This window comes from Gasterosteus aculeatus, chromosome 1 (genome assembly GCF_964276395.1).
Source record: "Gasterosteus aculeatus chromosome 1, fGasAcu3.hap1.1, whole genome shotgun sequence".
NCBI classification, from domain to species: Eukaryota; Metazoa; Chordata; class Actinopteri; order Perciformes; family Gasterosteidae; genus Gasterosteus; species Gasterosteus aculeatus.
Window position 1 is genome coordinate 17,957,939 of NC_135688.1, and position 23,064 is coordinate 17,981,002.

At 45.6% G+C, this 23,064-nt stretch overlaps 2 protein-coding genes, 1 long non-coding RNA gene and 2 other non-coding genes across 8 annotated transcripts in view; 1 reads left to right on the forward strand and 4 right to left on the reverse strand.

The window, feature by feature from the left end:
• Positions 1 to 858: 858 nt before the first annotated feature.
• Positions 859 to 9,316, reverse strand: LOC120826697 (uncharacterized). The gene is made up of 6 exons (XR_013451506.1): positions 9,184 to 9,316; positions 6,058 to 6,301; positions 4,745 to 4,862; positions 4,572 to 4,601; positions 3,820 to 4,244; positions 859 to 3,110 (listed from the first exon to the last, which is right to left on the reverse strand). It is a non-coding gene; the product is annotated as an uncharacterized LOC120826697 (long non-coding RNA).
• LOC120829988 (uncharacterized) lies at positions 1,373 to 4,045 on the forward strand. The gene is made up of 4 exons (XM_078084949.1): positions 1,373 to 1,737; positions 1,816 to 2,004; positions 2,567 to 3,395; positions 3,785 to 4,045. Exons 2-3 carry the CDS (start codon positions 1,830 to 1,832, stop codon positions 3,094 to 3,096), a joined length of 705 nt encoding a protein of 234 aa, XP_077941075.1. The 5' UTR covers positions 1,373 to 1,737; positions 1,816 to 1,829; the 3' UTR covers positions 3,097 to 3,395; positions 3,785 to 4,045.
• On the reverse strand, positions 6,708 to 6,871 carry LOC120830248 (U1 spliceosomal RNA). Its single transcript, XR_005713885.1, has one exon. It is a non-coding gene; the product is annotated as a U1 spliceosomal RNA (small nuclear RNA).
• LOC120830125 (U2 spliceosomal RNA) lies at positions 7,903 to 8,093 on the reverse strand. Its single transcript, XR_005713852.1, has one exon. It is a non-coding gene; the product is annotated as a U2 spliceosomal RNA (small nuclear RNA).
• Positions 9,317 to 15,602: 6,286 nt separating the features above from the next.
• The window catches only part of LOC120816049 (alpha-actinin-4), a 37,992-nt gene continuing 30,530 nt past the window's right edge, over positions 15,603 to 23,064 (reverse strand). For 2 of the 4 annotated variants that reach the window (XM_040171349.2, XM_040171338.2), the window contains exons 16-22: positions 22,853 to 23,035; positions 22,617 to 22,751; positions 21,447 to 21,626; positions 21,116 to 21,262; positions 19,035 to 19,100; positions 18,117 to 18,275; positions 15,603 to 17,556 (exon numbers count right to left, since the gene is read on the reverse strand). In XM_040171349.2, the coding sequence (XP_040027283.1) occupies positions 17,398 to 17,556; positions 18,117 to 18,275; positions 19,035 to 19,100; positions 21,116 to 21,262; positions 21,447 to 21,626; positions 22,617 to 22,751; positions 22,853 to 23,035 (1,029 nt within the window). In that variant the 3' untranslated portion in view covers positions 15,603 to 17,397. Of the gene's footprint in view, positions 17,557 to 18,116; positions 18,276 to 19,034; positions 19,101 to 19,859; positions 19,941 to 21,115; positions 21,263 to 21,446; positions 21,627 to 22,616; positions 22,752 to 22,852; positions 23,036 to 23,064 lie in introns of all 4 variants that reach the window. The other 2 variants (XM_040171331.2, XM_040171320.2) reach the window with 1 other exon arrangement.

Sequence of the window (23,064 nt, forward strand, 5' to 3'; positions counted from 1 at the left end):
ACCTCTACCTCGAAGTCTGTATTTTTTGAATTGTCATTATGTATTGCATTGTGATCAACAAATAATCCCACTTCATTGGAGGTATGTTTGGTTCTTAAAAGAAACAAATATGTGTACATCAATGGTTGCAAATTAACCATAAACATCAAATGAAATAAACAGCATTAAATACATCTGTAATAGCAGATTAACAACTTAAACACAGTTAAATATAATTAAATCAATGGTTTGGTAGAGATGTGACGACGTTTACTTTGCGTCTCCTAAACTGTCTCTGCCCTGCGGTCACTGCAGTCTATTTCAGGCTGAGGGAAAAACATGTTCTGGTTATTTAAATTCAAATCAGTACAAGCTATTTAACCTAGCATTAAGATATTACATAATATGTCCAAGCTACAGAAGCTGAATGTCGTCCTCCAGCTTGATGGTGCTTCCTCCTGCTCCATAAAACAAGACTAAACTTAAATTTAGTTCACGATTACACAAAACAAAGAAAGTTGTTTATTTATTCTGTCACATTATTGACTTATTGACTGATTCTTTGCAAAATTAAAACACTCTTGTTAAACTATGCACAACTTAATCAAAATCATATTTTGTTACCATACGACACACACGTTGCATACGACTTTATTCAGTTTGTACCACACTCACTTTTAGCAATTGTACTTCTCAGCGATTAGAGCAGTGTAAGTGAAGTACACAGAGAAAGTGCAAAACATCGGCCACATTTGCAGTACGATAAGCACAATGTCTGCTCACCCTTTTTGCAAAACAATACAGTGATTTGCAAAACACTAAAAGACATGTGGGTACATTACACACCACATGACACCACACAAGACCAATGCAGCAGACTGAGGATTATATAGTTTATTTTTGCCCACTCAAATGTGTCAACATGGCGATTCAAAACAACAAACAACTCCCAGTTTATATGCATCAGACAAACATAACATTGTATCCTGTGCAGTCTGTCTGCAATTCAGCAATTCTGTGTTTGCACACCTGATCGGTCTGTCAAACCCATGTGTCAATTAGTTAGGTAATTTGACAATCAGTGCTTTGCAATTGCAAGGAAGTGACATCTTGCATTAACACGGAGCACAATCAGAAAAAGAACAGTACCGTATTTTCCGCACTACAAAGGCGCTCTTAAAAGCCTTTCATTTTCTCAAAAAAACCCGTATACCCCGTCCACATCCAGGGGTCCTGATTCCGCGGTGGAATCATCTCCGAGTGACTCCTCTGTAAGTGATATTCACACTGTATGTAAAGTAAATGACATTTCTTTTAAATGTTTCATAATTGGTTTAAGGTTTTAGCAATCTTTTGTTGACAATAATAACCAAATGTTTTGTTTCTGCGTTGCAGGTGGAGCTGGAGGGCTGGGTGCGTTCGTGGGAAAACCCCCATGGTGTCCCATCAGCGGACATATCCTGGCTAAAAGAGGACACAGAACGAGGCCTGTTCACCGCTGTTCAGATATTTAAACACAAATCTGGTCAGTTAAAGAGGCGACGGGTGATCAAATCCGACCGGATGTGGTTTTATCCACCTGAACCGCCTCGCTATGTGAAGGGAGCTGCGCCAACACCACACCTTTTTTTCCGGAGCCGTGTATTTGTGTGGCGTCCGGTTGGAGTTTGGCGATACTCCCTGAAGTGCCCTCGAGGGGATGACTACGTCGGGCACGGGAGGGATGTGCACCTCTACAAGTCTGGCTTTCACCACCGGGTATGAATCACTGTGTTCTTACTACGTATGTAAACATATGTATGCAAATATCTGCTAATAATATAATATCTACTACAGGTACGTCACATTTGATGTGTCCGGCTGGTACACATCGGTCACTGAGGTCCTGTGCTGTGGACCCTGCACAAAGGCCGCCAGGAGCGGAGGAGGTGGCACAGTGGGCCGATGGCTCGCATGGGACCGTGCTATTCGATCTCAACTTAGTGAGGCTCATCAAGCGCAGTTCCCTGCCGTCCGCACCAGCAAGTGAGGATATTAAACGTATTGAGTGCATTTAACAGTCTAACTTTAGCGCAATAAATCTCACCACGCTGTTTATGAATGCTGAATGTGTTCGCCGGTGTGGGGTGGATGAGAACGTGGTCCGCCTTCTGAGGGACAGGACAGAAGGCAACACTATGGTCAAGGTGTGGAGGCAGGTACAGGAGAGTCATGTTGAGGAGTATTTTCAACATAAGGACCTGTACACCACACTCCTCATGACCGTAGCTGAACCAGGTGGGATCGTCTCTGCATTAGGCCACGAATTCCAAGCTCCACCTGCTCCGAGAGAACTTCCCTCTGCGCGGCTCTTGCGTCTTGCCTTCCTGCTGGCAGAGGCAGAGAATGTCCAAGATTACCGCAGCCAGATCCTCTCCACTTTTGGCACGGCGCTGAAAATGGACTCCACTAAGAAAGTATGTCAATCAAAACAAATAATCCCTGCAACATAATGCCCTAATTTCTGTACCCAAATAGTTCTAAAAAATCCCAACAATAGAATCCATTAGACGTTATCATATAATGCAAATCTGACTTTTTTTTCCAGGTGGTCAAGAAGCTGTGTGGGGAAGGTCGCGGTTCACCAGCATTGGGAACGAGCACTCACAGATAGTGACCTTTGTGCTGACTTTTGAGGAGTCCACTCCGCGGCTCACGCCCATGTGCAGTGGAGTCATGGAGAGGTTCCGGCTGGCCAGTCAGCCTGTCCAGAAGCTCCTCTACGTGGACCGTGGGTGTTGCCGGTCTCAGGGCACAACAGGAGTGCGGCTGGACATCTTCCACTGGATCCACAGATTTGACGCGGAGTCCCACTGTAAGTATGCAGTGTTCAAGTCTGCTCTAGCTGGGGCAGTTTTGGCCCACAACCGCCCGGACCTGGAGCTGCTCATGAAAGCCATCAGAGCCAAGAACCCGGAGAGTCTCGGACGAGGACATTGTCCGCTGCCACATCTCCAGGGATCAGCTCAAGCACCATGTGAGGAGGGTTACACTCGGTGCTCAGGAGACCTTTCGGCTCATCCAGCTGGCCATCGAGGAGATGAAAGGTCCCGTTGGGCTGGACGAGAGCGGAGTTAGCCTCTTCAAAACACCTGATATTAAGCGCCCCATAAAATAGGTTATTACAACATTAATATAGAGTAGCATACAAAGTGAACATAACACACTGCATGCATGTGTATTTACAGAGGCTATCGATGAGATGTGGGCAGGCCAGCAGCGACATCTGGAGTGCATCCAGGATCCACCAGGCATGAACATGTATAGGGTGGCACGTAGCACAACTATCAATAATGTGGACGTGCCCCATTACAAATGTCTGCGTGGAAGCAACAGCCTGGAAGGATTCCACAAATCGCTGCCACACATGATTCCAGGTGATTCCTCGTGTTGTAACAAACTAATCAGGTGACTTTGACAATATTCTAGAGAGAAAGCACAGGCTGAACTATTAATTAATTAAACATAAAACACTTCACTCTACGACAGCAACACATCAGGGGATGTTTCACTGGACAGGACGGTGATGAGAAGAGAAAAAATCTGTAAAAAGTACATGATATTTACCAAAGAGATGTATTGGCTTGTAAGTGTGAAGTAGCTTCAAATGGAAAATGATAAAATATTGTGGACTTAAGTTAATTAGTTAAATAAATGTGCTTAGTTACATTCCAGCTCAAGATGAAGGTTTTACTGTCATGTGTACTTGTGTGGAGTTATCAGGACAAATTGACATTAACGCTTTGTTTAACTTTGTTCTACTCAGGGCCCCATTGTGCAGCACGGCCCTATCAGGTTTACCTGATGAGTGGCATTGCTCGGTGGAATTCGGACAGGAGTTTGGACGCCGTGTTTGGTGGCAAAGGACAGAATCACGGGAAATACTCTGCGCCGCTCATTCACCGCCTCAACACCCGCTGTCAGCAGCTGTTTGGCGAGACTGGAGGAGAATTTCCGGGCCCCCGCCAATGTTGCTTCCAACGAGTTGCTTGGGTTGGAATATTTATTCAGCCAACGCACGGGTGTATCCGAACCCTTTTCCCTGGTGGACATCATCAATGATGGACCTGGTCCAGAGGAGGAGGTGGTTCAGCACGGGCAGCCCGATCCAGAGGCTGACGAGGCGTACCAGAGCGACGGGGAGGCTGGTGGCGACGTGTTGGATGCCATCCTGCCCCACATTAATCTCACCAGCAACGAAACTGCAACTCTTCACCCTCCAGCCTCTGTGAGTAAATGGCTATGTGGTAAAATTTAAATGCGATGCATTGATTACTGGATGTTACGTTCCAGCTCCCACAAGGGAGGGGAACATGGCAACCGACTGCTCGGGCCGACCGATGCCAGCGAAAGGGGTATGGAGTCGCGGTCCGAGAAAAAGACAAACACCAAATACCATATAACGCTTTTATCTAAACACAAAAATAAATATACCTAAATAAACAATAACTTTCTGGGAAAAGGGGAGGGCTGGACGGACCAAAACAAAGATATAAACAAAAGGTCCCCAACCCTAACCTGTACTAACCCCAAATAGAAAATACAATCTTTACCTGGCACACGGTCAAGGCGCCCTAACCAAACTGTGAACAAAGGAGGAAACAAATAATTAGTTGAAAGGACACAAACAAACAATTGCTCCTTCCTGCTGCTACACGTTCCAAAAGGAACACAAGTTAAGTTATTTAACACAAACTATCAAAATCTCCCCACACAGGGTACAAACCAAAGACCAAGTCACAGCATATGCAGCGAGAGCGAACTGGTCCAAAACCGGGCTTTTTAAAGAGCCCAGCCAGCTGCGACCACTGACGAGGGGGTAGAGCTCCGGGTCGCAATCCTACCTGGAAAACACACACACACACACACACACACACACACACACACACACACACACACACACACACACACACACACACACACACACACACACACACACACACCCAGAACTCTGGGGACGTTACACTGGACAACTTGCTCATTGGAACTTTTATATGGCAACTTGTCAACAGGTGGATGGCTGCAGTCCAAACCCGCTTCCTGGCTTTGAAAAGCTATAAAAGTTCTGTTCTGGTGGCAATCAGCCTGACAGAGGACAAGCTGACGCTTTCCACTGAGCAGAGGAACGAGGTCCTTGAATCCCGGAATGCTGTGGAGGAGCACGACAAGCAGCCGCAGCAGTTCAACCAGCTGTACAGAAGGATCCGATCCTCTGCAAGGCCGGCATTCCTCTGCCAAAGATCAACGTCAAAACTGTGCAGGACTTCATCCGGCGTCAGGAGCGCCTCCTGAACATGAATCCCACAAAACAGTCCTCTACTGTAACGAAGATCACCTCCATTTCATCTGCTGACCTCCCTCGAGCACTAGACCAGCCGTCAGTCCTCCACCACTCTACCCTCTGATGGAGTACGGGGCCATCCCCAGCACAGCAGGGACTACGGTGTTGAAGGAAAGGACGGACATGATGATGGCTCTCTTCCGGCCTCTACCACCACTGCAACTCCTGCAACCGCTGGCGGCTGTAAAAAAAAAATCCTGCCACCTCCACCATCTCCAGACCTGTACCCTCCATGTCCAGCTCCGCAGCCGACACGGAGTGCGCTGGCCCCTCCACTCGGCCAATATTGCCTGCAAATCCTCCTGCATCACTGCCATCTCTGTCCACAATGCCTACTGCTTGTGATTTAAGTTCGCCATCCTGGGCAAGATCCACGCAGTACAAGCGAAAGAGTATGGAACATCCCTCTGCAGTTGGAGTCGAGGTGTCGCGGGTGCACAAACTCCCTCTCTGTACATGACACTTCTTTTTGTGTAGGTAATATGTTAAATAAATTACCTATACAAGTAGTTATGTCTCATTGTATTAATTTGTCTTGTTATTGGCATAGCCTAATGCGCAACCATGAATTCAAATATATGTGTTATTTTAATGGGAATATTCAAACATCATTTTTTGAGCAATTTTGACCACGATACGCCCACTATACACCAGATGTCTTAGTTCACCCTGAACCAAAACGTTTCCGAGATACTGACAATGACGAATCAGGTGACACAAGCAGACAACATCTGCCGCTGTTCGGTGAACACAAACACTCCCGTGTAGGCAAACCAGTAGGTTCAAAAACCAGTAGGGACGTAACACCGGCAGCAGGAGTTGAGGCCGTCCTGTGGTTCCGTCCTCTGAGGCCAAACACTGCGTCTGAGATCCTGTTGGTATTCCACCGAGCAACAGCGCCCATCAGGTGAACTTGAGGGGGCCGTGCTGCACAACGGGGACCTGAGAAAAGGAAAAACTTTAATGCCAATTTGTCTTGATGACTCCACACAAGAAAACAGCTAGTACATAAAGACAAACACCATATTAACACGTTCATAAGTTATGTATCACGCAACACAATCTTCATTCATTTATTCAATGCTTCACACACCAAAGCCATGGTGTCTTTTCATTTATTGTACACTTGATGGCGAAGTAGAGAAAATAAAGCACCATGAAACTGTGTGACACGATTGGATGGAAAGCTTCCATGCGTCAAGTTTCAACTCACCATTACTACAGCAGACTCATAAGGACATGATATATTGCTTTGAGTCTTCCAGAGACTTGATGCAGAGGAGCACAAAAACTGCTTCTCCCATCCCGGATTAAATCACCATGATAGGTTTTTCCTTTGACATGTTATCAGGGGAGAGCGCGAACGCAGTCCCCCACTACCAGAAATTATGCAATCGAGATTCCCACATTTGGGGAATTCGCAGAGGTCAGCTCAACCGGAGTGCAATGGCTAAGCCTCGCCCTGGGTGAACCACCTTCTTGATCATGGTATCTCCCTTGCCAGGTAAGTATGAGTTGTACACATCAGAGTCAGGGGAGTCTTTCACACACACACCAAGCTGACCGATGGTGCCGACCATCACGACAACAACAAACACACACTAGAAGAGCTCCAACAACCTACAGGAAGTTCATGTAGAATAAAGTCGTATTCACCAGGGAGGACAAAGATAATATACATTTTACTTGAGAAACGATGCTCTCATTTCCCATGATGCAATGCTGTATTTTCAAAACAAGAAAATATAAAATCGCCAGCTGCATCCATTTATCTCCAACAAATGAGTGACAATTCAACAGAAGGTTCACGTGAGACAAAGCAAAACTGCAATCAAAAGTTATTTGATCCTCATCTGGAATTCAAAGGAAAGAATACAATTACAAATGCGTTCTTTCATTTCAACCACTTCCTGTTCCTTTGTTTACTGCTTGTGCTCTACTGACACCTATTGGTCTGGAGTAGTAGTCACACTACACGTTTCTCATAGATACAATTCAATAAAGAACTGGACATGATTGTGTGACACCCACCAATGTGTTTACACACGTGTGTCAATGTCTGAAGTGAACAGTATATTGTATAGAAATGTTATAACCAGGGAACTGAAATACCTTGTTGTATGGAATAAAGATTCCATCCTGTAGCCAGCAGGGGTCAGAGTGGCGCGCTGTTTTGCTTTAGACTGGCTTTACGGCAGTGAAAGAATTTGCGACCGCAACGTCACGAGTGACGTTTCCTCATTCTGCTGAGCGAGGCGCAATGACAGACGTGTAAGAGCTGTGTGTCATTTGTGTGTCCGGTCTACAGAATCACATCATCTACTTGGTACCAATCCTGGTACCTGTAACAATTACCTGCATGATGACTGATTGTTGTGTGTTACATTAGATACAGATCAGACATATTGAAGAAATGACAACTGATAATTCAGCTATTTCTTAATAAAACCGCGGACATTCCGTCTTGATGCCGTAGACACATACATCAACTATCAAATACACCAACGCACACTGTTACTGGGGAAGTTATTTTAGACACGTTTGGGGGGTGCACCGTTCCTGGAGGTACTGCAATACCAGGTCGATGCGTGGAGTGGACGGAGCAAGCCCCTATTCCATCTCCCTATTCCAAAAATCAATTTAATATATGGTCCCCGGGTAGGGGACGTATCAGATATTAAACTGATAAGAACAGATACTACACTTGATCTTAGCCAAAAGGCCGAGAAGCGATAGCGACATCACGTCGGAGATGAGGAAGTCATTCCCCTCACAGACACTCTCACGGATGGTTTGCGGACTGAACTACAACTTTATTAACCCCAAATAAAACAACAAGAGTGTAAAATAGCGACAATGTACCACCGGTACGATTTTGTTTGCGAGATTCACGTTAAACGTGTGTTTGCAAATGCGTCTCCTTGTTTACTTCCGGACACGTGGTACGCGTCAGTCCAATGCGAAGTAACGTTACAACGCCTATAAATATCACGTCTAACTAGCAGACACAATTAAATATCAATTGTCTATACGAGTATCGGTATATGCTTTCCTAGACGGCGTCTCACACCGACGATAAAAACCCTCCGTGCTCCGTGTACGGAACTCACCCAGAGGACAGAAACCGCGGCCACAACGGAGAGGAGACGTGTGGTTTACATTACACGTGCAGTCCACACTGAAGTTATAAGCCGCTGTAAAAGCAGGATAAGTGCGCAGTAATAACTATGAGTCCCGCTACCTCGACGGGAAAAAGCGCTGTAACAAAGGCGAACAACGTTAGCGGTGTCCACGATACCAGCACACATGTGCCTAATTAGGTTTGAGTAAAGTGACATTATTAACCTCCATTATATTCCCATGTAAGCACTGCACTGGCATGTTAGTTTAACTAATAATTAACTAGTACAGCGTGACGGTAACTAACGTGGAGCCGAGTCCTGACGTGTCGCGCTTATCGCCATGTGGTCATGGAGGTGAAGCACCTTCAACCTGCAGTTTTTTCAGCTTCAAGTCACCTTAGACCAAAGCTAATTAATTCACTAGTTAAAACCAACGAGCCATTGATGAATACGAGTGTTACCACGACCCAGTTTCCATCACGCAGAGCTAAAAACAAAAGACAGTTTAGTTTGATATGCTAATTAGCAGCTAGCATTAGTTTAGCTAACAGTTAGCAAGCTTAATCAAAGAACAGGTGCTGCAGTGAAATAGACCCTTAAATATACGAAAACAAGTTGGCTTCGTTAGACTTGTTAATTTAATAGTGTACACGTTATTATTCCTACAAGAATGGTCTCTTTCTTGAGTCAAAGGGAACTTACTGAAAGTAGTCTTGGTGAACGCTGGTGGGCGACGTGTTCCAGTGGGAGACAGCAGCGGTGTGTTCGGTGCGCTTGACCGTGTGCACAACGAGCTTTAGCTGTTAGCAGCTAGCTTTAGCCCAATTATCTAGACACACCTTTATTTTGAAAGAGTTTTTGAATCGTACTGATTTTATTTGATTTGTTAGTTGTGTATTGATTAAATGCTAATATTATTACAACTCTATCCCTCTATTTAATCCCAATGAGTAGTCATGATCTTTCAGACCTTCAGCTGGGGAAACATGTCTCAGCCTCTCGGACCATCAGCACCGGTTCCCCCCAAGGCTGCGTTCTCTCCCCTCTGCTCTTCTCCCTGTACACCAACAGCTGCACCTCCAGCCACCAGTCCGTCAAGCTCCTGAAGTTTGCGGATGACACCACCCTCATTGGACTGATCTCTGGTGGTGATGAGTCCGCCTACAGGTGGGAGTCTGACCATCTGGTGTCGTGGTGCAGTCAGAACAACCTGGAGCTCAACGCTCTAAAGACAGTGGAGATGGTTGTGGATTTCCGGCGGAACAGAGCCCCACCCTCCCCCATCTCCCTGTGTGACTCCCCCGTCACTATTGTGGATTCCTTCCGTTTCCTGGGCTCCATCATCACCCAGGACCTCAAGTGGGAGCTGAACATCAGCTCCATCACCAAGAAGGCTCAGCAGAGGTTGTTCTTCCTGAGGCAGCTGAAGAAACTCAACCTGCCAAAGACAATGATGGTCCACTTCCACACAGCCATCATCGAGTCCATCCTCTGCTCCTCCATCACCGTCTGGTACGCTGCAGCCACAGCCAAGGACAAGGGCAGGCTGCAGCGTGTCATCCGCTCTGCAGAGAGGGTGATCGGCTGCAATCTGCCGTCCCTGCAGGACTTGTTCACTGCCAGGTCTCTGAAGCGAGCTAAAAAGATCGCGGCCGACCCCTCTCACCCCGGACAAAAACTGTTTGTGCCCCTTCCATCTGGCAGGAGGCTGAGGTCCATCAGGACTACGACCTCCCGCCGTTTCTTCCCGTCGGCAGTCGGGCTCATCAACAGAGACCGGTCCCCCACTGACTGACTATAACACTCCACCGGTCACTCCCCCTCATACTGCACATGCCACTTTAACTGCAATTCATCACTTGTCACTTTGTCTCTTGTCTGTTACTTGTTTGTTAGTGCACTTTATGCTTAATATTTTTCTTTTTAATATTTAACATTTTTTAACTTTATTCCCTTGTTTTTTTACTAACCCATAGCCTTAGCCTTATTCTACTAACCCATTGCACTAGCATTTCATTTTACTTTATTTTATTACTTGTGCACTGTTGTCTTGTCTGTCTACTGTCGCGCACTAACCGCCAAGACAAATTCCTTGTATGTTTGACATATTTTGGCTAATAAATGTTTCCTGATTCCTGATTCCTGATTCTAGAAACGTTCCCTACCTGGACTTCTTTACATTTTAGTTGAATACTCCTGTTCTACAGTTTATTAATTTATTACATTTTTTTCAATGTTGCTATATCAGAAAGTACAGACGTTCTTCAGGTGTGATTCTGGTTTGAGTGCAGTTAAAGAAACATGCAGAAAAGGAATTGGTTTCTTGTTTTAATGATTGAACTTACTCACTGACTGACCCGACCCCCTCAATGTAGAGTTAAAAAAAAACTCTTACAAATCACTTTTTACATTTTTTTACAGCATGTCCATTGTAGCGGACATTTGTGTAAAAAGACAGCCAAATATAGAAGATTAAAAAAAATATATATATATAGCCTATGGCTGTACAGTGATATTAAACCAATAATACATTCAACTTTATTATAAAACATCATTCATCAATCTATTTATTTTTTTACTTGTTGCTTGGTACATGTTGTACTTTCATTTGGTACACCACATGTACGTCTTGCCTTTATTTCTGCATCGTTCTACATGCTTGGTGTCCATTATCATCAAGCAGGTGCCCGGCTCCTTGTATACGTACAGATGGCTCTGGTTGTGGGATCCTAAATTTGGTTGCTGGCTCATACTCTTCTTCACTGTCTTCACTGCTATCATCAAGCTATGGACAATCCGACAGATCTTCAGCCCCTGTGCATTTTGATGTCCAGGTACTGTTGGGTGTTCTTCGCTGGTCGGTTAAGCGCTTTGCTTTCAGACTGGAATTGGATCCAGGAGTTTGTGATGGCATCATCAAAGAAGTGAATAATCACGCGCAATGTCCATTTCTTGGTCCTGGTTGTCATGCGATAAAAGCTCAGCATTGTACTGTCTGATTATTGTACTGTCTAATTACTGCTGGTCTTCTCACCTGGACATGGGCTTTGTCTTTCTTGGACCATCTGATGCAGACATCCTCAGGATCTTTCCCATGTACAGTTGAAGCCATCAGCAGTGGCTTGTTGTTGAACCATTTTGTGATGGCCAGTTCAGGACTCCACTGACACTGGTGCACTTCTCCCCTCTTTACGCAACCTCTTGTCTCCTGGCAGCTGGCACAGCTTAGGGACTCTGTTCTTCATTATGGTTCCAGTTGCTGGAAGGCCCCCTTTGCCAACAATGCATCCATGAGATTGATTGTTGTGAAGTATCGGGTGAAGAATAGATGACTTTCCAAAGAATGTCTGCCTCCTTGGTTTCCTCTGTTACAACCAGGTCATCCACAATCTTGAGAGAGCTTCTCAGCTTGAAGAACCCATCCATTGCCATTTTGCTGCTTATAACGGTCACTTTTGTTTGTTTGGACCAATACATTTTAATTCCCAGCCAAGGCAGGCCATGTGGATTGATATGCCAAGAAGGTTCTTAATCTCTTGTGGATTAATATTCAGAGCCACTCCTCCAGTTTGCAGTTCTCTTTCATTTGTGAACGTTGCTAAAAGACTTTGTTGTCAATGTACTGGGAAAAGTATTGAATTGGACTCCAGTCTGCACGGGTTGTAGAGCCATCTTGAAAGTCAGGAAACCCAGGTGTGAATCTATTAGGATGGAAAATAATCCCAATAAATGAAAGGAAATAACAGGAATAATAATTAAAACTCACATAAATCTATTTGTATTAGATGCTGTCAGGTTGTATAGTGCATCATTGGGATAAAACATTTAAACAAAATCATCTGAGCCTCCTGTACCACCTTCTTCTTTTGTTTATTTATCATACACTTTATTGCCCCATGCATCGCCACTGCTGCTTTTAATCGCGGACACAATTGTCTCGTATTTTCCTCCACAACTTTGTTCCCCTCGATCAGAAAACAGACATTTGCGGAGATCTCCCTCCATGAATCAGAGGCCATCCGCGCATCCTTATAGTCCGCCAATGACAGCTTGTATAAGTGGTCATAGTGTTTGGTGGCAAAGGACGGAACCACAGAATCCTTGAATCCCGGAATGCTGTGGAGGAGCAAGACAAGCATCCGCAGCAGTTCAACCAGCTGTACAGAACTCACTGGGGCATCTGCCTCTACAGCCGCACAAAGAGAACATCTGGTTGATGCTGCTGCGATCCAGAGGCTTAAGGTGGCTAAGCGCTACGCACAGACTCAACAAGACATCAGTGCTCAACACAACAGGCTAATGTACACCTGATTAAACTGCTGTGGCTGCGCTCCCCTCAAGGGTCTCGCTGCAGTCCTGAGAACCATTCTTAAGCGTACGAAAGAATCCAGCACCAGATTCTGGTGGAGGATCCGATCCTCTGCAAGGCCGGCATTCCTCTGCCAAAAATTCATGTTAAAACTGTGCGGTGTACGACAGCTACGAACACTTCTTTGGTTGTGGACAAAGAGGGATGAGCTGTACGCACCCTGTATATATCTTAATATGGTGCAGTTGCATCACTTTGTATATACAAACAATCTCATTGGACGAACTATGGGTTTGTTTATATTGTAAATAGTTTACATCTTACATCCTTATGCAAATACCTGTGCATGTTGTAAATAGCTTACATCTTAAATACCTGTGCATTTTGTGCATCAGTTTATATATTATTGCAAATACCTAAGCATATTTTTATTTAAGATTGTAAATAGCTGACATTTCATATATACATATCGTTCGTCTTTAAAACTGTACTTTGCCTTTAAATATGTAATATTTATTCCAACATCAAAGGGAAATTCCTGTAACATGTGGCAATAAATTGATTCTGATCATGAAAAGTAACATCTTTACAATTGTACTTTTGTCACCCTTACAGGCAATTAATTCAGTATTATATAATGTACGGTCCCGTCTGCTTGAATGGCGATAAAATCTGCTCTTTACTTCCTCCAGGTCAGGTGAGGGGACAGTCTGCGTCAGCACGGCGTTAACGTTAGAAGAGCAGTTTGTTCTCACGTCTAATTACATTACATGTCATTTAGCGGACGCTTTTATCCAAAGCGACGTACAATAAGTGCATTCAACCATTAGGGTACAAACTCAGGAGAACAAGAAACAAGAAAGTGTAATTTCCTCAAATAAGCCAATTTACAATTTGCTATAGATAAGTGACGTTACAAGTCCAATTTAAGTGCTACAATTTGTTAAGTCTTTAGTGGAGGTAGAGTCTGAAGAGGTGTGTCTTTAGTTTGCGGCGGAAGATGTGAAGGCTCTCTGCGGTCCTGGTGTCTTCAGAGAGCTCGTTCCACCATTTCGGCGCAAGGACAGCAAAGAGTCGTGATCTAGTCGAGTGTTTTGCTCTCAGTGAGGGAGGGACGAGTAGTTTTGCAGATGCAGAGCGGAGAGTGCGGGTTGGGATGTAGGGTTTGACCATGTACTGGATGTAAGCTGGACCCGATCCATTCACAGCATGGTAGGTGAGCACCAATGTTTTGAACTGGATGCGGGCGGCCACCGGTAGCCAGTGAAGAGAGCGGAGGAGTGGAGTAGTGTGGGAGAATTTCAGAAGGTTGAAGACCAGTCGAGCTGCTGCATTCTGAATGAGCTGCAGAGGTCGAATGGCGGTGGCAGGGAGACCAGCCAGGAGGGAGTTGCAGTAGTCCAGGCGGGAGATGACAAGAGCCTGAATCAGTATCTGCGCTGCCTTCTGAGTGAGAAGGGGACGTATTCTCCTGATGTTGTAGAGCGTGTATCTACAGGATCGTGTTGTCGCGGTGATGTTGGGAGTCAGGGAGAGTTGGCTGTGGAGTGTGACGCCGAGGTTCTTAGCGGTCAAAGTGGGCATTAGCACGGAGTTTCCAAAGTTGACTGTCAGGTCCTGGATAAGCAAATCTTTTCCGGGAAAGTAGTTCAGTCTTGTCGGGGTTGATTTTCAGATGGTGGGCGGACATCCACTGAGAGATCTCAGTTAGACAGGCAGAGATCCGAGCCGCCACCTGGGTGTCCGAGTGAGGGAAGGAGAGAATTAGTTGGGTGTCATTGGCATAGTTGTGGTAGAAGAAGCCATGCGAGCGAATGACAGCGCTGAGAGAGTTGGTGTAGAGCGAGAAGAGAAGGGGACCCAGCACGGAACCCTGAGGAACTCCAGTAGTAAGAGGACAAGGTTCCGACACAGATCCTCGCCAGGTTACCCGGTAGGTGCGGCCGTCGAGGTAGGACGAGAGAAGGGAGAGAGCAGAGCCTGTGACACCAAGTTCCTGAAGGGAGGAAATAAGGATCTGGTGGTTGACCGTGTCAAATGCAGCAGAGAGGTCCAGAAGGATGAGGACAGAGGAGAGAGAGAGGCGGCTCTAGCAGTGTGGAGTTGCTCTGAGACAGCAAGGAGAGCAGTCTCTGTGGAGTGGCCTGCCTTGAAACCTGACTGGTGGGGGTCAAGGAGGTTGTTACAGTGGAGATAAGAGGAGAGTTGATTAAAGATAGCACGTTCAAGGGTTTTGGACAAAAAGGGAAGGAGAGAGACCGGTCTGTAGTTGTTTTCTTCAGAAATGTGTTTCGAAACACATCAGCTTTGTTTTTTTGTGAACCAACAGTTATACACAAATTTGACATAAAAGTGATGACTCAAAATAAATATTGTGGATATTCCTATAACAAGTTAGATGGGTCAAAGTTAGTCAAAACCTTTATCAGAGGCACAAACAAACATCTGAGCTAATTGGCCAATAGTTAAAAACCTACAATTAAAAGTTTAAAATACTTACTTAAATACATTTTTAGGTTGTAAGGGTTGAATCAAAATGTTTTTACCAAATACCTCAATGTTGATGTTATCCAAAAATATTGCAGAAATGTTAATTTGTTGTTTTCACTAATTAGGTTACATTTACGTTTGACGAATCATCAGTAATGTAATGAAGAGGAGGACGAAAGAGGAGAATGATAAAGGATTTATAAAACGATCAGATGCTCAAAATGATCTGCAGAGTCATAAAATCATCTTCACTTGACAATATATAATACGACGCGTTGATTTTCAAGTTTAACAGACAAAATAAAGACACGCCCACGGGGAGTATTTTGTAAGGAAACTTTTATGTGTGCTTTTGTGAAACTCACTTATCATTAGAGACAGAAGGCATTGCAGTTTCCAGTACAGCAGAGAAGGTTTGATATTAAAGAGTACAAAAAAAAAGAAAAAAAAATTCAGAGTTTTTTTTCCTCCGCACCTCGAAGTGGAAAAAAAGAAAAGAAAAACAAGCTTTTGGTCTGTCTTTTCTTCTCAGTTGCTTCCCTATCTGTCCCTCCTTGTTTGTCCCTCCTCTCCCCGCAACAGCCAATCATCTAGACTGGGAACTTTCTCGCAAAATGGCCCAATTGATGCCCACAACTTCCCCCAGAACTCAGATATCCAACACATTATGATTGCATAGCTTTTTTAAATTATTTTTTCCTTTTACAGAATTTCCTTTTTTAGACTTTTATTTGCACATAATGGAATGTTTACATGAAGACCGCTCTGATCGTTCCCCTTTCCTCCTGACTCGCAGTACATTTTCCTTCCCTTTAGGGACAAATGAGAGGGTGTAAGAAAAGAGGGGGAGAGAGAGAGAGCGAGCGAGAGAGGTGGGGGGAGGGCACACCAATAGGCACATTTAATTAATTTCCTCCACCGGTTTGACATTTTTCCCTCTCCAGAGTGCCACTACAGCAGCTCTAAGAAAGAAAAACAAAATCGAAGAAGTGCAAAGAAACTTTCATTCAGCCAATCGGATGCATCCATGACATCTGTGTGCGTGTGTATGTGTATTCCTGCGTGTGGTTTCTGGTATATAAAACTGGCCCAACTTTGACTTATACCATCCTAACGATCATACAAATGTCTTTTTGTATTTAAATAAGCACCCTAACCCGCCCCCGGGAGAAAAGTTTCACAGAAGCAAATATTTGTGGAAAGCGATGGTGGTTTGCCCGTCGTGAGTTATACAGTAGAAGGCCTTTAGGTACACAAGCCTTAAACTTCACGGCGAACAACTATTTCCATTGCAAAAAAAAGGAAAAAAGGAAATAAAACCTGAAGTGAAGACTTCTGGAAGCTCAAACCTATTCACTGAAGAAACTGCGCTCTCTGCGTTGTGTCATTGGCTTTTTATTTCATAAAAAAAAAAAAAGCTCTTGTTTTTGTCATTTTGTTATTTTTATATTTTTTTCATAATAAATGTCACTCTGCTTTGCTCCCCCCCCCCCCGCCGCCCACTACTGGGAAGCTTGCGATCAATTACTCTGGACAACTGGGACCGTGTGTGCCTCTCTCTGCACTGAAAAAAATATGTACAGCGCCGAGCCCCCTCCAGGCCCTTCCACTCACACCCAACCACCATCCCCACCCGAACACCGCCCACCTGCAGCTGGGGGAAACACAAAAAGAAAAAAACAATGACGGGAGGAGGGTAAAAAAAAAAAAAAAAGCCAAGGTCAGACATGTCACCGGCAACATGGGAAATATGGTTAAATGGGTTTTTTCTCTTTTTTCATCTCTCTGGGATCTAATACGCAACCCCCCCCCCCCCCCCCCACATGTCCAGAACCCACCTGGCAAGAAGAAAGAAATGATAAAATAAAAGACTATTAGCATAAGTATCAGATTAGCTCGTGCCCCCTTGCCTTCCTGCTCTGATCCCACTAAAGGCAGTTCAATCAAGTATCAACGTTCTTTAAAAAAAAATATTCTGAAGATTTCTATAGCGGCACACGCAGGGGCACCTCACAACCACCACTCAATTTTGTTCCCGACGCGCGACTCCTGGGCGTCCCCTCTATGCACAGAATGACCCTAGCTCCCTTCCTCCTCTGTCCTGGCCTCCTGCTCGTCTACAGGTCGCTCTCTCCGTACAGGGCGGTGGAGAAGGACATGTAGTCCAGGGCGCCAGGAACGGCGTCGGCCCCCACGTAAGGCGCCATGCGGGCGATGCAGTACTCCGCCTGGTCGGGGGGAAGCTCCCTCCTCAGCTCCTCAGCCGTGATGAAAGTCTGATGGAAACAGGGAGGATGAGCAAGGCTTACATCTTACCCATACACCTGTGTACAGTTGTTCTGCAAACACTTTTGATATGTTGCAAATGAAACTCTGATGAGAGCTGAAGTCCCCACTTCCATAGTGATACATCTATACTGACCTAAAGATAGTATCACTTTCTAATGATTCAAGTATTTCTATTACCTATGTGCTTAAACTTTCAACTGATATTGTCAAGTATTTGAATACTTCTTTTGCTACCGTCAATCAATTTATCAGCTGATTGTTATTTTGTGATAATCCTTTCTACTTCTGCAGATCCTCCACCACCGCATGTTCAATGAGACTCTCCGGCTTCTTCAGCAAATCACAACCAAAAATTAGATTTTTTACAAATATGAGCCTAATATTTCAGTCATTAGTCAATGCGTTTTATTTAAAAATAATAATCCTGTAAATACAAATGCCATACTGAATTCTTTGCAATGAACAATGGGAATACAATACACATAATTCTGCATTAAACACACACACACACACACACACACACACACACACACACACACACACACACCTTATCAGCGGCCAGGATCTTGAAGGAGGCGATGACCTGGTCCGCAGTGTCCGTGTCGGTCGTTTCCCTGGACATGAAGTCGATGAAGGCCTGGAAGGTCACGGCACCGCTGCCGTTGGGGTCCACTATGCTCATGATGCGAGCAAACTCGCTGTCTCCCTGGCAACCGAGAGAGCAATGGGTTAACCCAGGAAAGACGGCCCTTTGTACTCAAGACACACACACACACAGAACGTGACAGAGCGGAGTGTGTAAAAACATCAGGACCTCGAGGAAATATAGCAAGGCGGAGAAAAGGATTGACAGGTTGTGATTGTGGTCCTGATATTTTGTATCCCACCCTTCTGACACATGCATCACATGATCACTGGCTAAAACCAGACAAAAGGACGCAGACAAGAGGACGGCACGAAGACAAGCGATTTGTCTTCATGAAAATTGACGGTTGTCTTTCAGGTAGCAAGGAGAAAAGTGACAGACTTGACGGACTAAGAAGCGGATCTGGTGGGGGGGCGGGCAGGGTGTCTGCAGGTGTGAACTCAGATTTAAGACATTACACCAAAGTATACTTTCAAAAGTAACAAAAAACATGAATATTGTTTTCCATTAATATATGCAAAACTTTTCTACAAAACCCCTTTTTGTTATTCAGCCCCCAAAAAAGAAAGCTTCCCAAACAGAAATGCAGCTTTAATGTCAATTATTAACCCCTTGTTTGTGTGGGAGAGCTTTAAAATGTCACAAAAAACATACGGTCTCATGCTTGTACAGGACCTCAACAAAGGGGTCAAATTCTCACTGGAAGATTAGCATGACGGGAGACATTCCTTTAAGTTTTTTGAATGGGGACACTGTTGGACCTGCGGACACCCTGTGAGAGCACCACGCCAGCAGCAGCAGCAGCAGCAGCAGCAGTACCAGGCTGTTTCCGGTCGAAATGAGTAGAGCCCGGAAGTCCTCCGAGACCATCTGTCCCGATCGCTTCTGTGGGCCGCAGCAGAGCCAAGGCCAAAGGAAGGGGGGGGGGGGGGGGGGGGGGGGGGTCAAAGAAGTTTGAGAGGAAGGAGGAGGAGTGACAGAGTGAAAGAGGAGTGATGGACAGATATAGAGTTAACAAAATGTAGAGAAATGTTTGGGGCAGGGAGGTGAAAGAAGGATAAAACAGAGCACAAACGGTTAACAGCCAAAGTAAAACCCGACAGAGACAGACGGGCAGAGAGACAGACAGCCAGGCAGACAGATGAGGCGTCTGCTCAGAGAGTGAGAGGGAGCCTGGTTTCCAGAGCCGCAGTGCCACTCGGTGGACATACAGGGACGCGAGATTATCTCTGCCCTCCATGCTGATGCAGAGTTGGTGGGGAACCTCAGAGCAGGAGAGCCGGATGGTTACAGACATCACTTTTTACCTGAGATGGACCAATCCAGATGTGTATAGAATTCAGATGTCTTTGGTGTGAGGGACTATGACTCACTGTCATTCTTTTTTTTTTTTTTAAGTTTAAAGTCCTTTAACCATTTGCTGGGTTTGTTCTTAAATCGGCCGTCTATTAAAAGCAAAATAAAATAACGTTATTCTGCAATCTTGGGAATGATTATGAACCAAAGTGGAATAATCGTGGCTAAATAACTCAAAAATGTAGTGCATTCCTGTGCAGATGTGGGATCCGACCTATGATCTCCACTCTGCTCTGCTCTCCTGCTCGGAGACCCAACAAACTGCGACTGGCGCCGAACGTCTCCTACCTGCTTGTCGTTTTCCACGTCGTAGCCAAGACTGATCAAGCAGGCCTTGAACTCCTCGGCCATCAGCGCGCCGCTGTGGTCCTGAGATCGGCCAAACAGCCAACGACACGAGCGACGCGTCAAAACGCAATACGGGGACGGGTGGCGATCGGGAGGTCCACACGGCATGCAGGGGGGGGGGTGAGGATGGAGGTGGACAGACAAGACATTCACAGACATTTAGACTATGTCAGTGCACTCACAAACACACACAACCTTAACAGGAGGCCATGGAGTCATCTGGAGTTATTCAGGAAGTTTGTTCAAGTAAACACTAAAAATGAAGAGCGATTGATGACGATGACCTCGTGCTCAAGATGTTCCTTGTGCCGAGAAACACTGGTGTGATGGTCGAGGACAGCAACATGAATCAGTGACACACACACACACACACACACAGGTGTGAGATGATGAACGACAGTGGTTTGATACACACAAGGTTGGCGACGTTGGGAAGTTTACATCCAATGAAGCAAGTGTATCATCATGCTAAACTACAAATTACACTTTAAGGGGATATGTGTTGTTCGAGGTATTTCTCCATAGTCAGTACAGTAGATTGAGTGAGGAGAAACAGTAGAACCAGCACAGGAGCAGAGCAACGTACTATTGTGGACGTATTTTAGACAGCTACAAAAAAAGATATTGTAACAGTTGAAGCCGTCGCTACATTGAGAATATTGTCATAGCGTGCAGTCTGACAGCCGCGTCTCTGGGGAACCAAAGCGTTATCAATGCCCATAAAGGTGGGATATCTCCGGTTCAACAAACTACACAAGAACACAAACTAACCGATGGAGGCATCGGTACACCGTTGTGTTCCAAAAGATAACAGGACAGTCTTATAGAGAGCATTGATAACGGCTTCAGCTGATAGGCAGTGATTACATTCTAAATATCCACTTTTTTGAGGTGTCTAAAATACATTTAGCTGCTGCTGCTCATGTTATTTCTCCGGCCTTTTTCCCCACACTCCATCTACTGTATGCATCTACCTGTACCATGACACATCACTCCCTCACCAGACAGCACCCTGTAGGCTCTCCCTCTCTGCCTGTCAACACCTGTACACAACCTCCCCCCAACATGTGCTAAACATCTGAATGAACAGACAAATGACTTGGCAGACATTGTAACGTGATATAGCAGGTGTAACAAAACAAAAAAAAAAAAACTTGTGCTCTAGGAGGCGTGGCCCCGGAGCTCGGCCCCCTGACCTTGTCGAAGTGGTTGAAGGAGGCGCGGTACTCGTAGAGCTGCTCCTGGCTGATCCCTTTGGCGTCGCGCGTCAGGATCTGGTTCTCCACCTCGTTGATGGTTCTGGCGATGGTGGTCAGCAGCTGCTCCCAGCCCACGCGAAGGTGCTGCAGGGAAGGGAGCCCGCAAAGGGAGACGGGGAGAGAAGGGGGGAGGAAAAGGGGTTACATTTAGACATTTACTTATGGGCTTTAATTTTTAATTTTTTTTAAAGGCACAAAAACAGCATTTGAGAGCGTGACCGCAGAGAACGAGCAGATTTATGAGGCTTTATGTGTGCGTTTGCGTTACCTCCATCGAGTAGGAGGTGTACTGGTTGTCGAAGATGAGGGCCTCCTGGATGTGCTGGTGGTACCCCTCCAGCGTGTTGATCTCTGGCATGTAGGACATGATGGTCTTCTGGTACTCCTTCAGGCTGGTCAGCTGGTCCTCCAGGGTGCCGTTCATCTCAATGGATATCCTGCCGATTTCCTGCAGACACAGAAGTACACAGATGTTTCTCCCTCTAGCACAGGAAGACACATTTACACAGATCCTTCTGCATCAGCCCTCATTCTGTGACCTTAGGCGGCTTACTCATAGTCTGGTTTATTTGCTACTGATCAAAGAGAGCAAAGAAATTATACATGGTTGCCTTTTTAGTTCTAGCTCTGGTTTAGTTCACACCAACTTTTCTATTAAAGAACAGGCAGTTTTTACAATTGTCATTGTGCATCATCAGGACCGACGAGGGGGAGTCAAAGCCTTCTGGCTGCGCGCAGCCCTTTATTGCTTATGTATTACTGAAGCGCAAATTGGTTGCATTGGCGCGATGAATACAAGTAGAGACGGTACCGTACGTATGCCCTGTTGTGTGCACAAACGTGTGCATGAGACGTCTTGTACGGTAACGAATCTGGGTCGAGCGTCGCAGTTAAACAGCTTTTGACCAGTTAATCTGAGAAAATCACACAATACGTTTTTACGGTTTATTTATAAGATCATCGCCTGAACGGACTTCAGGATCAGAGCGTGGATTTATTAGTGGTGTCGCGTTTCATGAAGTCCTGTAGGGGGTTGCTTTGCTTTCACACCTCGTTGGAACCATCCTACAGCCCACTAGGAAGCAGACTGGGTCTCAGTTCAGCGCCAGGGTTCATTAGACAACTTCCACAGCAACCCAAAAAGAACCTGGCTTTGTTTTAACCAAACCAAAAATCAAAGCAGCAGAAGTGAAGAGGGACGGATTTTCTAATGTCATTTAGCTGACACTTTTAACCCAAGCGACTTACAATGAGTGCATACAACCATAGGGATACAACTATAGGTTGTAGAATGCTAATGCTCAACCAATCAACTGATCACACGCCGCTGAGCCCCGACCCCCCCCCAGCTCACTGTTGCACAATGCTGGCCCCAAAATGGAGAGAAAGCGCCTCGCACACGGTCAGTCGGACTGGAGTGCGTGGGCGGCGAAATTACCTCCATTTTGGCCTGAATGTAGGCGCCAACCGTGTTGGCCTGAGTGGCAAACTTGGCTCTCAGAGTGTCGTTGGAGTTCTGCTTGTTGAGCTCGCCTTGCAGAGCAGTGTCACGCAGCGGCACCATGTCCATCGCCTGAAGACAGAATAGATCAAGTGTTTGCTGCGGTTCCGGAAATATTAACTAATCTTTCTTGTCCCGGTACTTCTGCCAGGTCTCTCGTGGCTGCAACCTACCTTTTCCCACTTGCTGTCGATGCTCTGAGGTGTGATGGTGGTGTAGGGGTTGGATCCGCTCAGCTTGATGCCGTTGCTCTGGGCGATCTTCTGCACCTCTGCTTGGATTGCCTGGATGGCCTCACGCTCCTTGTTGGCCTCGGCCAGGGTGGACTTGAACTGTTCGTGGGCTGTGATGAGGCCCTGAAGTAAACGAAAAACATGTATGGCAT

What these genes read in the sequence shown, in the direction of transcription:
- LOC120829988 (XM_078084949.1), top strand. Translation starts at nt 1,830, where the DNA reads ATGTGTCCGGCTGGTACACATCGGTCACTGAGGTCCTGTGCTGTGGAC. An exon ending in CCTGCCGTCCGCACCAGCAA is followed by an intron (nt 2,005 to 2,566) that starts GTGAGGATATTA and finishes TTTTTTTTCCAG; the next exon opens with GTGGTCAAGAAGCTGTGTGG.